General features: G+C 32.4%; 2 protein-coding genes and 1 long non-coding RNA gene across 3 annotated transcripts; 2 read left to right on the top strand and 1 right to left on the bottom strand.

Moving 5' to 3' along the window:
• The first annotated feature begins 3,237 nt into the window (after positions 1-3,237).
• On the top strand, positions 3,238-4,297 carry LOC140834822 (uncharacterized). The gene is made up of 2 exons (XR_012118763.1): positions 3,238-3,325; positions 3,930-4,297. It is a non-coding gene; the product is annotated as an uncharacterized lncRNA (long non-coding RNA).
• A 1,240-nt stretch (positions 4,298-5,537) lies between these two features.
• LOC140834805 (aspartic proteinase oryzasin-1-like) lies at positions 5,538-7,817 on the top strand. The gene is made up of 9 exons (XM_073199947.1): positions 5,538-5,848; positions 5,937-5,997; positions 6,087-6,181; positions 6,276-6,388; positions 6,461-6,629; positions 6,939-6,978; positions 7,061-7,125; positions 7,217-7,330; positions 7,535-7,817. Exons 1-9 carry the CDS (start codon positions 5,546-5,548, stop codon positions 7,544-7,546), a joined length of 972 nt encoding a protein of 323 aa, XP_073056048.1. The 5' UTR covers positions 5,538-5,545; the 3' UTR covers positions 7,547-7,817.
• Positions 7,818-10,041: 2,224 nt separating this feature from the next.
• On the bottom strand, positions 10,042-10,840 carry LOC140834812 (kiwellin-like). Its single transcript, XM_073199959.1, has one exon. The coding sequence runs from the start codon at positions 10,803-10,805 to the stop codon at positions 10,149-10,151; it is 657 nt and encodes a 218-aa protein (XP_073056060.1). The 5' UTR covers positions 10,806-10,840; the 3' UTR covers positions 10,042-10,148.
• Between the last annotated feature and the right edge of the window lie 8,504 nt (positions 10,841-19,344).

Below are 19,344 nucleotides of genomic sequence, written 5' to 3'. Positions count from 1 at the left end.
TAATGCGTCTCCCCATATTCCAGGAGAGGTCTATTCATTTTATAAAATCATGTCTTAATATTATGAATTTAAATTTAATTTCACCTCAAAAGTTTGCTCAAAATAGAAAAATTGTTCAAATTCATATATATAACTCTCAATAATTTAATATAGTCGATCTCAAGAATGAACAACTGGAAAAGACATTAGTGGGTGATCCACAAGGTCAATCCAACATACAATATTAGACATAAGCTCTACTATCATGTTAAGATTATGAAAACGAATCTAACTTCACTCAAAAGCTAGCTCAAAGAAGAGGATTGTTCAAATCCATATATATAACTTCGGCCATGAACTTAATTTAGCCAATTTAAGACAGAGAGCACATTTTTATCACAACTAAGAAGGAACAATTTGAACGTGAAATTTATAAAACATTAGTGGAAGATCCATGAGAGTATTTCAAAAAAATAAAGTTATGAATATGAGTTTTGATACCATGCTAACACATCAGCGTATTAAGTATTTTCTCAAACTGAAATCTTGATGTAAAATTAATTTTAAGCCATCGAAATTCAAAATTGTAATTTGATCGCATTATACAGGTTGAATAAGAATATATATATATATATATATATATATATATATATATATATATATGTGTGTGTGTGTGTGTGTGTGTGTGCGTATGCACGCGCGTATATATACTGTGCATTTTGTGCTTAGTTTTTAAATGAATTATATATGTATATCTGTGTGTGTGCGCGTGCGTGCGTGCGTGCGTGCTATATTATATATATTGTGGGCGTTAGTGTCATAATGCGTTACTGCTAATTATGCATGCAAATATATATGTTTGCTTCATATGACACATTCATTTGAATTAGAACACTCATTATAATATAATATATATATATATATATATATATATATATATATATATATATATATATATATATATATATATATATATATATGATATATATATATATATATATATGACTTTTGTCGATGTGATGCTTATATATTGAACATATAATTTTATCACAATCAATAAATGAACAATATTTCAACGATACTCACATCAAATTTCACGAAATTTGAAATCTATCATATGTATTTGTAAAAATTAAATGAAAAAAATTCAAATTCATAGAATCAAGAAATATATATATATATATATATATATAAAATTCTTTCGAATTATTTATTTAAGGATTTCAACAGATTTCACCCCTCAAAAGTTAAGGTTATTAAATTTAATGGAGATAATTATACTTTGATCGCTACTTTTGAAACACCATGAGGCAAAAATAGCAGGATTTTCACTGTAACCCTTTTGACTTTAGACAAAAATGCATCCACTGGGATTGTGGGAAGGAACTATTTATTCGTTAAATGGGGCCAATTATGAAACAAAAATAATTTGAAATATAAATAAGTTTTGTTCAAGATTTTGTGAATGTTGATGTATCGTGTTCTCGTACCCAAGACGCATCAGAAGTTTAAAATTTTTCTTGAGCGTCGTATGTTTAACAAAACATTCATAGGACGTTTAGGATTTTACTTTTGTGTTCTTAACGCTGGACTCCAAACTATTCTGGTGTTTAGGCTGATATAGCTCTTCTTGTAATTCTCTACGAACGGCATTCTCCTTTGATCGCCTAATTGGGTCCATGACTGAAGACTGTCTTCCTCGCTTGGATCGCAATAGAAATCACAAGCGATTTATGCGTTGAGATTACGTACTCCAACTTTCCAAAATCCGGAGAAGGTGTAGCGGCGGTGGCGTGGAGGTGGAAAAAGGTACTTGACCGAAAATTTTCTCAATTTTCTTCAAGGTGGCCGTGACTTTGCTTGGCTAGGAGGGAGAAGAATTTTGTGTACTTTGTCTGCAAAAATTGATAAGAGCGTTTAGTTATCATCGTCTCATGATCTCCTAGGTATCACTGATAGTGCCTGCAAGTACCTTTAGTCATGGTTAGCGTATAGTACTGTCCCTTCAACACATATATCACAATCGAGTCTTCAACTATTGGTCTATCGAGAGTTGCATATGAATTTAATAACGACGCGATTTATCTTTGAGTAATAGTGTCATGATATATGCAACTGAGGAAACATCTTTCCAAACTGCACATGTCTTACTCCGGCCAGAGATTCCTTGCATTATTGACTCATCAGACCACATATATTATATTTACCCGTAGGCAAACGGTGAATACCCGACTACAAAGACTACATATGATATATTTACCCGTTGGCAAATGGTGAATCCCGATTATAATCCATCTACTTATACGTATTTCGAAACTACACCCAACCTCGCCACCTGATGACCCTCGTTGAAGTCGGTAAACAGATCAAAGTGCATGCTAGTACGTATAGCCCCTACATTGTGCGGGTCAAAGGACTAATGATGTACAATCATAACTGCGGACTATTCCACTCGATAAATGAGAACCACTTGGACCATCCAAGGAAAGATTGTTCAGTGCATCATCATATGATCACTCATCTGTTTGAATGGATATCTCCATGTCCTTGCCAATGAAACATGACGTTTACATCACAGATGTTTAGTCTCAAACTCGAGCGACCTTTATCCTTATTTTAGGCGACTGATTCGACTAGAAACCTGTTTAGAATATACGATACACTTCTTAATGAGTTCTATGATGTTACGTTGTGATGCATGCCTCATGGTACCTATTATATATTTAAGAGATTTATCTATGAAGCTTGCATAAGTATATAGATAAAGTATAATGTCATAATCGAATAAAATTTTAAAATATTATTAAAATAAATATTTTTTTACATCAGAGTGAATAAAGCTGAAGCCACAAGTTGGCTTGTTGGTCACCTACTCTAACAATGAATGAGTTGAAATCAATATTATCGAAAATTGTTGATTTGTCACAAAGTCACACTGGAAATTCTATAAATTAAAACTCAAAATTATTGTACAAAAACTAAAATTTTACAACCTAATGGACAAAAATTAAAATTGGGCGAGTTAATAGAAAGAAAAAAAAAATCATTTCCCTGATTTATTTTCAGTCGGATTATTTTTACATTTGGACGGTACGTAATTTACTGGGATTAATCATCATATGAATGAATATTGAATTAGTCATAATTTTGATAATTGTAACAACTGGTGTTGTTGCTCCTCCCACTCGATCTGGTCTAATTTAGTGGATATATATAGACCCCATCAACAAATTTTACTATATATAAATCTTACTATATATATGAATTCATCCCTTGATTAATTCTCAGAACAATATAATCAGAATTCTATAGAGAGAGAGAGAGCTTTATTTCTTTCTTCCATCGTGTGAGTTAAATATTCTCGCTTTAGAAGCTTCATTATCATAGATACTTGCATGCATATTGTTTATTATTTTTTCATGGGAAAAATTATGATTTTTTTCCTCTAAGTTGGTTCTTAGTAACTTCTTTTTATTTTTGGTTTCATCTTTTTTTTTTTCTCGAAATTACTTAATCCAATGAGCATGGCTTATTTTTTCCCTCCAATGTTGAAATATTGAGTGTCGTTTTTGTTTATTTTATTTTTTTATTAGATGAATTTTAAAGTGTGTAACATGACTTTATTTGCAACATATGAGTTACGTGAGAGAGAATCAGTGTCAAATAACCAATATTTGATGGGTTTAGTGATTTCTAGAAAAAAAATAAACAGGATTTTAATATGTGTAGAATGACTTTATTTGCATAATATGAGTTACTTAAGAGATAATCAATGCCAAATAACTGATATTGGACGGGTTTAGTGACATTTGACAAAAAATTAAAACATAAGTATTACAAGTTACATGACTAAAATCCAAAAGAGACCAATTTACAAGACCAAAATATATCCTAATTTTCCCTTTTTTTCATACATACATATCTAATTTCTATTTATGCATGCATGGCAGGTATACTAGGAAAAATGGGCAAGACGAGAGTCCTTGTGTTGCCGATTGTAGTGCTATTGATCATCACGACTATTAGCTCGAACAGGTTGTCTGAAGCAAGGCAGAAAATGGGGAAGGATGGTTACAAAGAAGAAGGTAGCGAAGGTCATTCGAATGGGGATAATCACCATCACTACTCCATCCCCGATTTCAATCATCGCGGTTACAATGATCAAGGCGATACAAGTCCGGGCCGAGTCTAATTATTCACCATATGCGCAAGTAATATATCGTATCGTATCATATAGTGTGAATTCAACCTCTATCATATGTGATATATATGCTCTTGAGTATGAGTACCAATAAAAAAAAGTCGACGTTATAAATCACATATCAAAGATTCTTAACCCCGTAAATTACGTACTCTGTAGGTGTGGTTGCGAAGTGATATTCGTAAATAGCAATTATTTTATATAAATAACAAGTTATCGTTTTCAAGAACCATTAAATTCACCTATGTCCACTCAGTGGCGGAGCCAGGAAATATGGCTCTGCCTGAGTTAAAATTTTAAATTTTTAAATTTTTTAATATTTTAAATTGATCTATCCGGACTAATATCATGTTAATCCAAAATTATATAAAATTTACATATAATTTTATCAAAAAAAAAAATTGGCCTACCCCGGGTATTTATATATGTGGCTCCGCCACTGTGTCCACTAGCTTTGTAGGCTTGATTTTATGCTTCATTTTGACAGATCGCATATTTGTTAAGAATAATTTCAGAAATAATTAATACATATTGCCACAACAAATGTAAAACAAGCAAGTGATCGTCGAAGAAACGGATCGAATCAATTCAATTCTCCCCAAAATTAACAAAGAATTTGACTTGAAACCTACCAACCTAGCTTTATTATTTTTAGATATTTTGATAAAAGTCAGATTAAATGATAAAAAAAAATATTTTTTCATAAATTTAAGATGTAGTTTGAGTCATTACTGACTACGCGCTAGTAGAAGTGTTGGAACGACAGGACATGTGCACGCGAATATATTACTCGAGGTGGTAGTGCTATTTAGCAATATATTTTATAACCATGTGGAATTTATGTATATTTATTTATAAAGTAATTTTGAAGCCAATTTTCATAGGGATGTTTAGATTATTTACCTTTGTCACTACAAGAAAGTTGATCTATAATGACCAAAATTTAATGAGGGTATAAAAAATGGTCATTAAAAACATAATTTTTGATGTTTTTATGAGGGTAAAAAAAGGTATAGTTAAAAAGTTAAATTATTAGTGACGAATTCTTAATTTCATAGCTATAGCTGACAAATCCCGTCATTATTTTCGTACAAAAGAATTCCCCTCATAATTGAGTACTAATTTTAGGCGCCAGATTTCCCACCAAATAGATTAATCATATTTTTTATTATTATTGAAGAATAACAAAAATCCCTAACCACACGTTCCCACCAAATGGATTAATCCTATTTTCATTATTATTGAAAAATAATAAATTTCCCTAACCACACTCCACGTACAGCTAGCGTCCTGATCTCTCATTCTTGGTGCGATAGAAAATCCCTGCGGCGGCTTTTCTACAACAAAGGTTTGTGTTCAATTGAAATGTTAAATTTACCTAATTTTTCGTTTATATTTGTTTTAATGGTCAAGAGGCCTTTGGACCTTCCGAAAATCATCGCTGCGAAGCGAGCTAGATCCGAGGGGGAAAATAGATCGGGGACAGGCTTAGAGGGTAGGCAGCAAAATCTTGGTGATTCAGAAGGAGATATAGTGTCTTTAAAGAATTACTTGGATGCTCAATACTATGGGGAGATTCATATTGGGTCACCACCTCAGAAATTTACTGTTATTTTTGATACTGGGAGTTCCAATCTTTGGGTTCCTTCGGCAAAATGCTACTTCTCTGTGAGTTAACTTAGAATTTAGTTTCTTTATTCGGGTTCTGGGATTTTGTCTTCTCTATAGGTACTAAATATTGCAATTTTATTTTCAGATTGCCTGCTATTTGCATCCAAGATACAAGTCTGGCTTGTCCAAGACATATAAAAAGAATGGTAATATGTAGTTTGTTTACTGTGGATCAGTATTATAGTTAAATTTAGAGCTTTTAACTTGGTATTGATGTTTTCCTCATGTGATTCAGGAAAGTCTTGTTCGATTAGCTACGGTTCTGGGTCAGTTTCTGGATTTTTAAGCCAAGATAATGTTGAAGTTGGTGATGTGGTGGTGAAAGATCAAGTTAGTTCTTTTTGGCTTGAATTTAAGTCCGACTGCTGATCTTCTTGTTCCTTCTAAATTGTGCTTATACCTAGTTGCTTCGCTATACATTCAGGTTTTTATCGAGACCACGCGAGAAGCAGGCCTTACCTTTTTGGTGGGTAAATTTGATGGGATACTTGGGCTTGGTTTCCAAGAAATTTCGGTTGGCAATATCGTACCAGTCTGGTATGCATCCTGAATCTTCAGAATCAAGGTTTTTTTAAGATGTTCTCCAATATTTTGATTGCGAAATGGCAGGTATAATATGGTGGATCAAGATCTTGTGGATGAGAAGGTATTTTTTTTTTGCCTTAATCGTGACACAGATGCAGACTCTGGAGGTGAGATAGTCTTTGGAGGAGTCGACCCTGAACACTACAAGGGTAACCACACTTATGTACCGGTGACAGAGAAAGGCTACTGGCAGGTATATAAACATAAAGGCGGATGAACCATCACTTTTTTCCATTTGTTTGCATTTATTTTGTAGGCAGTGGTGGAGTTAAAAGGGGTTTGTGAGGGCGGTCGCTCCTCTCCCTTTTAAATTTTCCTGCTAGCTTGTATGATGTTTGTTATATATACTTTAAAATACCCCGCTAATTCTTTCAAGTTTGAGTTTCCCTCCCCCCCTCCATTGTTCTCCATGCTCCACTACTGTTTTTGGGTGTCATGAAACAAAAATTGGTTTTACATGTTTCTTGTTAACTCCTGAGTGCATGTATCTATCTATTATCAGTTTGACTCGGGAGATGTTCTCGTTGGAAACTTGTCGACTGGTAAGTTGAGCGCCATTCGTAGCACTGAATAATGTTACAAATATTTAAAGTATAGCTCTGTCCTTGTCACTTATCCCACCAGCTTTCTGTGAGGGCGGTTGTGCTGCTATTGTGGATTCTGGGACATCTCTTCTTACCGGTCCAACTGTACGTGTGTTTACTGCGTTTATTCTTGTTTAGTTTTCTCAAGTCAGAAAGAAGGTTCATATTTCTAATTGTAGTGTGCCTAAAATTTCAGACGGTTATAACGCAAATCAACCACGCCATTGGGGCTGAAGGGATTGTGAGCACGGAATGTAAGCAGCTTGTTTCTGAGTACGGGGAAATGATATGGAATCTTCTTGTAGATGGGGTATATTCTTGATTTTACGATCTTTATCTTTATTTTATTACTAGCTAGAGCCCCTCTTGGGAGTTCTTTTTATCACAGTTTTTCTATAATAGTTTTTCTTTTATTATCCAAATTAACTAACGTAATGTAATTTTATTATCGGGCATTTAATCATTTTGAGTACATCTATATTTATAATTGATTTTTTCTATTTATATTTTATAGATGACATGCTGATGGGAGATAATTAAGAGGTGGCCTTAATCGGATGGTGTTTCAAAGAAGAATTCAAGCATTTGATCGATTAGGAAATTAGAACTTGATTTTTGAAACAACTATCAATTGATCCCTATTTTTTGGTCCTCAAATATTTTTGTACTCCATGGAGTATTTCCAAGTATCCATTAAAATGGAACTCATATTTTGGACAATTCTGTATATTTTGAATAGATTTGGATGTAGTTGCTTTTGTAAAATATTTTGTTCAACAAAATTGCTTGTTCCGGAATTCATATTCTATTAGTAATGCCATATTTAATATAATTACAAATTCATATAAAAAATTATTATAAATTTCATCACAATTAAAATTGTTTTTAATGAGGGTAATTAATGATTTAATGAGGGGTAATTTTATTATGAGATTGATTTTTAGTGAGGGGTAAATGATTATATAATGAGGAGATTTGTTGTCATTAAAATATTATTTAATGAGGGGAAAATGGTAATAAAATGACGGGATTTTTCATCATTTAAATTAGATTTAATGACGGTATAATCTCGTCACTAAATAGGATACAACAATAATGACGGGAAGTCTTTACCGTCATTAATTACCTTTACCTAGGAGGGCAGTAATGACGGTCCATGACGGATAATTTCCCATCATTAAAAGTATTTAATGACGAGTTTTGGACATGTAATGACGAAATTGCCCGTCATTATAGGCCTGTTTAAGAATAATGATTCCAATTATTACGAGTTTTAAGTGGATATAACTCTTTTTGTAAATTTTTATGGACGGATCTCTTTTTTTTTTTTTTTTGAGAGTTGCAAATGAATTTGATGGCGATGTGATATACCTTTGAGTAATGATAGTGACATCGTATGTGCAACTAGAAAACATTTTTCTCTAAAGCACATGTCTTGCTCTGGCCAGAGATTTTTTTAACTATTAACTCATCAGATATCATATGATATCTTCACCATAGGCCGCTTATGATATCTTCACCAGTAGGTGAACAGTGTATCCCCGACTACAATGCATTTGTTCCTACGTATTTTGATATCACACTTAATCTCGCTACTTGATGACCCTTAATAGAGTCGGTAAACGGATCAAAGTACATACTATTACGTAGAGCATTTACGTTATCCCGGATCATATGACTAATTGTATACAACCATAATTGTGGACCTTTGCACTTGATAAGTGATAACAACTTGGAAGGTTAGTGCATCATCAAATGATCAATAATATGTATGAATGGACATCTTCATATCCTTACCAATGAAACATTACGTTTACATCATAGATGGTAGTCTCAAGCTCAAGCTACATTTATCCTTATTTTAGGCGACTGAATCGACTAAGAACTTATTTAGAATACATAATATACTTCTAAATGAGTTTCATGATCTTACGTTGTGAGGCAGAACTCATGGTACCTATAGTATATTCAATGATTTTATCAATGCAACTTGCATGAGTATACATATAAAGTAAATGTCACAATTAGATAAAACCGTAAAATTTTATTAAAATAAAGATTGGTTTAACATAGAAGTCAATAAAAGACAAAACACTAGTTGGCTCGTTTGACACATACTCTAACATAACTATGATTTGATAAATGTTTTATTGTTTATATGTCTTCGTTACAATTCGAGGAATCTTGTTTTCCAATATGTGAACACGCTTGCATTTTTTATTTTATAAACCTATCATTTGAAAAACGCAAATAAGATGTAAATTAGATATAATTTTTTTTTTCAGATGTTTGATTTTCGCGTCATATATTACGTATTTCAATCGAGAATTTGAGGTTGGTGCAATCATTTCAAAATGATTAAAATTCAAAAAATAATATTAATTAATACTAAGTAAATAATTATACTCTACTGAAATCGATCGATACCATGAAAATATAGGTTGGTGACCTCATTCCCAAATTTATGCTATTAACTACGATCCATCTAATTCTGATACTTAAAAAGGAATTTTTTTATTATGATAAACCGGAAATATAAGTTCGAAACATATGATTTATAGTTCGTCGACACCAAGTTCACAAATTTGAGATTATAAGATATTGTATTTGAGATCTAATTATAACAAACGTCTTAGAATTTTTATTTTTTAAGAAATTATGAGCAACTACATAATTTTTATGTATATTTTCTTCGAGTGGGTTTCATGTGAGACCGTCTCACGGATATTAATCCGTGAGACAGGTTAACCCTACCCATATTCACAATAAAAAGTAATACTCTTGGCATAAAAAGTAACACTTTTTCATGGATGACCCAAATAAGAGATCCGTCTCACAAATACGACCCGCAAGACCGTCTCACACAAGTTTTTATCAATTTCTTCTAGGATAATCCTAATTAACCAATTTTCGAAATCATCTGCAAAATACATTTGCTCCAAGGAGAAGTAATATGCTAGCTAATCTACAAACATTAATTTTCTATAAAACTTCAATATTTATTATCATAAATATTCACTATTTTCCAAATATTTTATTCATTTATAGCTATACGTGTTTTATTTCATCACTTATTATATTGTTTCATAATATTTCATCACAATTTTTAATGCATACATGGATGCAAATTAGGCCATTGACCACGTAACATCAACCACCCCCAAATCCTCGTTCAGCCCCAGAGCCTTCCACACGGCGTCTGACCCATCCACTATATTATTCCGACACGGCGGCTGGTACGCGTGTTCGGCGTCGCAGCCGTTCCTGGAGTCGCATTCATCCACCACCTTCGCCGTCGTGCTCCGCCCATTCTTTGCCGTTATCCTTATCATCGTCCCGCACCTAGACCCGCCGGCGTACCATCCAGTAGACAATGCCACGACCCTTTCGCTGTTGTTGTGATATTGGTCGTCACATTCAGACGGGTCACCTCCGTCTCCGCCTGGACTGAAGTCGTTCAGGGTGAGTTTGGCTGGTGTGGACGATGTGACCGGTGGAGAGCAACTGTATTTAGGGTAAGGTTGACCGTTGCAGTAGAGGGTGCCGGATGGCTGACAACTCCCTCCGCCGGAAGGAGGCGTAGGGGTACTTCCTCCGCCGCAGATGTGAGTGCCGACGTCTGGATCATCGTTGCATTTTCCATTAATGCATATCAACTGGCCCTCACAGTCATTCAGGTTTTGGCACGGGCCATTGCAGGAGGAAACGGTGATTCCAAGACTGAAAGAGGAGATTAAAACACTTAGTATAAAAATTGAAGCACTGTTTAAAATCTCATATCCCATAGCTATGGTTTTTTGGATTAATGATAAAGTCAAATGTGGTCGAAGAACTTAGGCCGAGGAGCTGATCAATTTATAGTGCAAATCTCGCGTATGGTCGTCGGTTAACTCACGAGTACTGGACTTGGAAATAGTACTACTAATTAATTAATATTTTAATGAAGTCACAAATTAAAGATGACCATTAACAAATTTCTGTCATCGCGACCCATTGTTTATGTTCACACCAATTTATAAGAATTTAGTTTCAAATTAGTATTTTTAATAATTTTGAGATACCTTATGTTAATGATCAACTTCTCGTCCTCATTTCAAAAATATTATTGTGATAAAACGAGGACGAGTTCGGAGATTTTCTCAAACAAATAATTTCTATTATCTATTATTATTAGTGATAATATTATCAATATTAACAATAATAATAATATGATTATTATTATTCTAAAAAATTATGATAATATTATATTATATATACTGATAATATTATTATTTTATTACTGATATTATTTTTGGAGCGGGTTCGGAAATGAGGATAGTAATCTCATACCCGCCTCGAACTAATTCGGTGATCTTAAAAGATCTATGTACCCAAACCTGAAAAAATCAAGGATCTCCGTCCTCGTTTCAGGTTTTCCTCGCAGGTGGAGAAAGTTGTCATCCCTATATATCACCTAAATCCACGTAATTGGTGTATCACAAAATGACAAAAACTTGTGTGAGACGGTCTCACATATCGTATTTTGTGATACAGATCTCTTATTTGGATCTTCTATGAAAAAATATTAACTTTTATGCTAAGAGTATTGCTTTTTATTGTGAATATCAGTAGGGTTGACCCGTCTCACAAATAAAGATTCGTGAGACTGTGTCACAAGAGAACTACTCTAACAAAATATAACAAACTATTTTTGTAAGATTTTGACTTGTATTATGATTGTATGACCTAATTTTTAGTGGACTTGTATTATGATTGTATGACCTAATTTTTAGTATAATACACATTGAATGGATGAAAAAAAAATCAAATATTCAATTAATTAATATACACACACATGGGTACAGTTTGGTACATAGGATATGATAAGTAAGTGATATACAGTATAAGGATAAATTAAGGATAAAATAATGATAAGAAAATATGTTGAATGTTTGGTATGATTTTAACAAGAGTGATTAAATTTATATATTGACATGTAATGACAAAATTAACCCTATCACAAAAACTTATATTTCATTGTTATCAAGATCTTGTAATTGCATATCTCAATTCTTAAATTACGCTATACATATATATATATATATATATATATATATATATATTATATATATATATATATATATATATATATATATATATATATGGTCCTAAAGAATAATTTTTCGTTTTTTTTGTCTTATTTTGGAAATTATTTAAACAATTTCTTTTCATTTTTCAAAGGTGATCATCGGTCAAATTTGATTTTTGCATTTTTCTTTATTTTTTTATAATCTTTTTCATATCGAAGGGGCCTAATAACTATTTGTGTGTATATATATGTATCTATATATTTGTATATATGTATGTATTTAATAAAAATTTAACATTAACTTAAATGCATTTAAATAAATGGGGGTAATTAAGTAATTTGTAGTATATTTTATCATTAAATAAAAACTAATACACCTCTTACTAAGGATGTTTTATCCTTCTAAAAATGTATTTATCAAGGGCCCATGATATTATCAAGGGCCCATGATATTATCATGGGCTTTTTAAAAACGTACCAAACGTGGGATAAGGCGGATTATTTATCAATCTCACCCTTATCCCGTGTACCAAACAGTGCCATATAGATTATTTCAACTTTTTCTCTTACACGGAACTATTAGTGACATGCATCGTTAGATAATAATAATTTTTTGCATCAAACTTATGGAAAGATTTTATATGATAAGCTTATGTTAAGAATTTTGAAAATTTTTATAATAAGTTTTTGAGTGAGTCTCATGTGAGACCGTCTCACGGATCATAATCTGTGAGACGGGTCAACCCTACCCATATTCACAATAAAAAGTAACACTCTTAGCTTAAAAAGTGATACTTTTTCATGGGTGATCCAAATAAGAGATCCGTCTCATAAATAATACCCGTGAGACCGTCTCACACAAGTTTTTACCTAAGTTTTTAGAAATCCCATCCCCACCCCCATATTCACCCTGATCTCCGCTTTTTTCCTGAACTCGAAACCGCAGGGATCAACTTCATATCCCCCGTCCTCATCCCTATTTCAAAAATATTAATGTGGTAAGACAAGGGTGGGTTCGAGGATTTTCTCAAACCAAAAAATATTATTATCTAATATTATTATTAGTGATAATAATAATATTAATAATATTATTATTAATAATATTATTATTATATTATTAAAATAATAATAATATTATTTTATTATTGATATTACTTTTAGGACGGGTTCGAGGATGAAGATAATAATCTCATACCCGCCACGAACTACTTCGGAGATTTTAAAAAATCCCCGAACTCGAACATAAACCCGAAAAAATCAAGGACCCCGTGTCCGTTTTGGGTTTTCCTCCCAGGATCTAAAACTCCGGGGAAAGTTTTCATCCCTAGATATCACCTAAATCTATGTAATTGGTGTATCACAAAATATAACAAACCGTTTTTGTAATATTTTGACTTGCATTATGATTCTTTGACCTAATTTTTAGTATAGAAAACATTGAATGGATGAATAAAAAATATTTCAAATATTCAATTAATTAATATACGTACACATCTAGATTATTTCAACCGTTTCTCTCACGGAACTATTATGAGACGTGCATTGATAGATAATAATATATACTTAATGTGTCTAACTGTTCGGTTTTCGGTTTACAAATACTTAATCTGAATTTCGAACCATTTTATTTTGGTTCGGTTCGGTGTTCCATCATATAGTTCGGTGTTTCATCATATGGTTCTTGTGGGGACCCGGACGCTAATCATCTTCTTTTATTGTAATTGAGACTAATTAATCAATTATAATAAACAGGGTCTAATTTTTTTTTTTTAAATGCAGAAAGTAATGGAATCAACTCCTATATATATCAGTATAAAAGTATCAATCTGATAAAATATACAAACATACACACTCAGGTTCAACAACTACTATCAAGTGTTTAAACCCTATCTCTAGTCCAAGTCCGGTATCACCACTTTAATCTCGATCTGTCTTCACCTCTGTGACCATGTACATGTCCCACCTGTTGCCATGCACACATACAAACAAGACAACAGCCGGATAACTCCGGTGAGATATAAATATCCCAGTATAAACAATGTATTAAATGCAATCATATAAACATATATAAAAGCATAAACAACCATCAAAACATGTATCTAATCTGACTACATGAATCAATGACTCGTGATCTAATCTTATCTTATCTCAAATCTAGGGATCCCAATCTAATTTAGACTTTGGTATGCTGTATCGAGTGTCTGAGATAGACGTCGATCTGCATCTAAAGCTCTTCGATACACCGTAAGCCTAGAGTCTTATTGGTTCTGAGAAAGACTCGGCGGTTCTGTCCTAGCTAGGCTGATCTGCCCTAGACTCGGACTCTGACTCTGTTCTAAGTCAATACATTAACATATCAATCTGATAATCTGCAAATGTCAATGCAATAAAATAAAGTATGTTATTTAGGGAAACTCAAGTCACACCTAACTCGAGCTGTGCAATCCCGAATCAACATTTATTTATACCTTTCTTGTTGTCGATCTGATACAATCAAAGTCTTGATTCAACGTCTGTCACTGTTCAATCGGGCAATGACAATACCAATATTCTGTATCAATATTCTAATCAAATCACAACATCTCTGTTTTATCAAATTCTGATAGTATAACAGGACAATCTTGTGATACTGATAATACTATATCAGTCTATATCAATTCCAAACATTTACAATCAACCACCGTACAAATCTGATATCACTTCTCAGTCAATTCAACTCTGAAATTCATAACAATTCCATATTCAGTCTGTTTCTTAATCTGACTTCGATTCTACACTGTCTAACATGTCAAGAATAACATATATGACGTGTATTCAATTCTAACAACATCATAATTTCAAAACATGTCAAAACGTAATAAAACTTACGTCCAGTCGTAGCCTACGTCGATAGGAGCTCAGTACCGAAGTCGGATTTAAATTTGGACGGACGGATTGAAATATAAAGGCGTAAGGATTTCAAGATACTTTTCTCTGAACCTTTTTCCTTTTCCTCCGTTAACTTCTGAAGAAATCCATTATATATATATATATCAAGTTTGCATGTAGAGATACGTGGCTTATTTTTCTTGAATTTGGGTCGGCGCTCGAGCGGTGCTAAACTACCGCTCGAGCGCGGCAGTCTCTGTCCAAGAAATTTTAATTCGCACCCTTGGCGCTCGGGCGGTCAAAAACTACCGCCCGGGCGCCAACTCTTCTGCCCGCGACATTTACTTGATGACCACTGGCGCTCGGGCGGTTAAAAACTACCGCTCGGGCGCCAGACTCTCTGTCCCCAAGTTATGTAATTCATATGCTTGGCCCAATTTGATCTCGTAATGGCCCTGTTATACTCACATTATCTTAACTCCAATAATCTCATGTTAATATAACTAAAATCTCATATTAACAGAATCAAAATCTTGACCCTTACAGTTCTGTTTTTTTTATCCAAGACTTTAATCGAATTAAAAAAAATTGCTTTAAAATACTAATTAATTAATATTGTTCCGAAGAAATACTAGTTAATATTGAATTGCATCTAAAATTTAGATCTTTAGAAGAATAAAATTTTATAAATTTGGAAGAAGTGGAGAAAATGAAATACAAGTACTATAATAAACAAAAATTACTCGAAGCATGCGAGGTTTTTTTTTTTTTTTTTTTAGCAAGTTGTGTCATGTGCGTTGATTCTTGAATTTGATTGAAAGTGGATGGAGCAAAGTAGGGCAAATAGAGGTTAAAGACGAGATAAATAAGACGAATGTTATAATATGTATTTAACCTTAAGTAAAGGGGATATATCTTTTATCCTAAGATTTGGGTGATTAACAAAAATCAACATCGAGCTGTTTTAAGATCTAGTCGTTTATTGTTTGTAGGCAAAAAATTGTGTGAGACGGTCTCCCAGGTCATATTTTGTTAGACAGATCTCTTATTTGGATCATCCATGAAAAAATATTACTTTTTATGCTAAGATTATTACTTTTTATTGTGACTATCAGTAGGATTGACCCGTCTCAAGATAAAGAATCGTGATACCGTCTCACAAGAGACCTACTCTTGTTTGTAATTTCAGATTTTCCAACCGTTGGATCAAGTCTGACAGCTCAGAAAACTTAAGCTACAGATCATCTATCTTTTGACCAGACCATGTATTAAAATAAGTGAACCAACATATCCGTTATAGTCTAACCGCACTACAACCGGTCGGATATGAGCAAATCGAAGAGGATACGTTAAACTCAAGTCGTTCATTCTATTAAATTATTATAACACGGTATCCTACCAATTCCGAATGAAATAATGTTTCTCAAAGTGTCTAAAGTGAATCAACTTTTCAAATGTTATATAAGTTAAAGCCAAAAAAAAAAGAAAGTAAAAGGATATTAATGACATTTATTACAATGTACGATACTGATAGAGCCAACGCCATTTTGTCGAGAACAAGTACAGATGATCGATGAAAAATATTATCTGAAAAAACCCCTCTTATAAACTCTTTTTTCGAACCCAACAAAGAATATAAGAAACGAATTATAAATCTTATTTCTCAAAACCCTAAACATTATTTATTCACTTATTTAATGTTTTCATTGCAAATTTGGTGCTCAATATAACAAAAAAAAATTAAAAAAATTTATAATATTTCTGTTTTTCTATTTTTCGGGCAAAAAACCAAAAATTGAAATGAAAAATCGAATTTCTGTAAACCCAAAACCAGTCATAACTAGAAAAATTATTACAAAAAAAGATAACAAAATAAAAAAACATATTGGTATACCAAGTTTTGATAAATTGATAAATGAATTATTGTAAATGATTCAATCGATACATGATTCACCTAAAAAAATCTTTGCATGATCTACAACTTTTATGTAAAATATTTTTCTGAATTCTCCATGGATTAATACCATATTTTGAAAAATTAAATTGTGATTATGCTTTTAGTTTCGACCATCCGAAAATAATACCTCTAAAGTCTGGTTAATGTATTTTTTTAAAAAAAACATCTTGACTCTCTCATGTGAGACCGTTTCACGGATCCTAATCTGTGAAACGGGTCAACCCTATCGATATTCACAATAAAAAGTAATTCTCTTAGCATAAAAAGTAATATTTTTTCATGGATGATTCAAATAAGATATCTGTCTCAAAAATACGATCCGTGAGACCGTCTTACACAAATTTTTGCCAAACATCTTTATCCCGATAATTAATTACACCCGCATTCTTGTTCTTTTCATTTAGAAAATCCTTTGACTTACGAAGCCGCCGGCCGCCACACGGTTAGATGCTTTCAGAAAAAAATTTCGCTGAAATTCTGGCAGTCTTTCCTCTGCTTTTGACTTTGGGGTCAGATACTTTGAATCCCTGTTTTTGTAAATAAAACTGAATTATAATAATTATTATTTTTTATATCTGTTCCTAATTAAATTAACACATATTTAGTAATTGTATTTTTGTATATAATATTTATGGTGTAGAGTAGTTTTTTTGTGTAAACAATTTTGTATTCTAAACAAGAAGAATTTAGTAGATTTTTTGCACTTCAGGCATTGTGTGGTGGTGGATATAGCCTTTATTTGAAATCCACGTCAACATGGATTTAATTTCGACCAATACCGTATCCTTTTTATTTTTTTTGTCTCCCATTTTCAGCAGCCGATCGAGGTTAATCGAAAGTGGTGTGTTTTCAAGGAGAAAAAATGGGCAAAAACGAGAAAGATCCCTATGTTGTTGATTATGTTGCAATTGATAATTGCAATGTTGGCTGAGAAACACAAGAAAATATTGGAGAATGTTGGTTATATATGAATGAATATATATATATATATATATATATATATATATATATATATATATATATATATATATATATATATAATCACAATTACTACAAATTTTTTAATAACCAGACGGTCATAGAACCAGTTTAACTTAAGAAACGGCTCAACCGGTCGGACCGGAAAATCGTTACATTAAATAAAGTTATAATATAATAAATAATATATTTAAAATTATAAAAACAACTTACATATCATAAAATACAATAATATCTATATATTTTTTTAAAAATAAATAAATTTAAATATAAGAAATAATTTTTAAATAGGATTGTTACGGACGGGACCCATTACCTGCTCTTGGTCGAACCGATCTGTCCGATCCGGTTTTAAAAACACTAATTACTACTGCATACCCGATTTCAATCGCCATTATATTAATGATCAAGGTGATACTAATCCGAGAAAAGTCTAATTAATATCTATGTACGATTTCATATTCTATTGATCGATGTCTTTTATATGTATATGGTTATAATTATCTACGCTTTCAATGTGCCCGTGATGTAGCAACCGGCGAGATGTTAGCCAGTGCATGTGTATTATCTCAACCAGAAGAGATAAGCATAAAAATATTTACCTCAAGAAAAATTCAAAGAACTGCCGCAAATATATCATTAATGTTTTAATTAGTAGTAGATTGTGCATCACGTGTAATTTTATGCATATATATTTTTTCTTAGGTAAATCAGCCAATTTTCAATATGAGAGTGGGAAAATAGTAAATACATTCTACCCGCAGGCCACAGACAAATTAAGAACATGCTATAAATCCGAATATTTATTATCATAAACATGACCATTTTTCAAATATTTTATTCATTTATATCTTCTACATATGCATGCATGGATGCAAAATTAGGCCTTCGATCACGTTATTTCAACCACCCCAAAATTTCCGTTCACCTCCAGAGCCTTCCGATTTACGTACACAGTATCGATCAACCCATCCACTATATTATTCCGGCTCGGCGTTTGGTACACGTTTTTTTACAATTTTGGAATAATATGATATTAGCTCGGGTAGATCAATTTAAAATAGTAAAAGATTCTAAAGTTTAAAATTCTAGTCCGGGCTGAGACATATTTCTGCCTCCGCCAATGGTTGTGAGTTTGGCCGGTGTGAGGATGCGACTGGCGGAGAGCAGCTGTATATATGTGACACAATCGAACGAACGGATATTGGCTAGACTTTATAAGACAACACCCAAAGTGTCACATATCTTTCTATTATTTGACGTCATAATTCCTGTAAAATTATTAAAAATCCCAATTTTTTTTAAAAAAATGTTTTATGTATACCTCAAAAACTATATCCATTTTCATGTTATCTTTAAAAAATGAGTTGGTATCTTATAAGACGGTTCTACAAGTCTATATTCGTAAGACGAGTCAACTCGATCTATATCATGAAAAGTAATATTTTTGACA

The sequence above is a fragment of the Primulina eburnea genome, chromosome 1, assembly GCF_022965805.1.
Source record: "Primulina eburnea isolate SZY01 chromosome 1, ASM2296580v1, whole genome shotgun sequence".
In the NCBI taxonomy this organism is placed as follows: Eukaryota; Viridiplantae; Streptophyta; class Magnoliopsida; order Lamiales; family Gesneriaceae; genus Primulina; species Primulina eburnea.
Note: the sequence above shows the minus strand (reverse complement) of the source record. Positions and strands in the feature narration are given on the sequence as shown.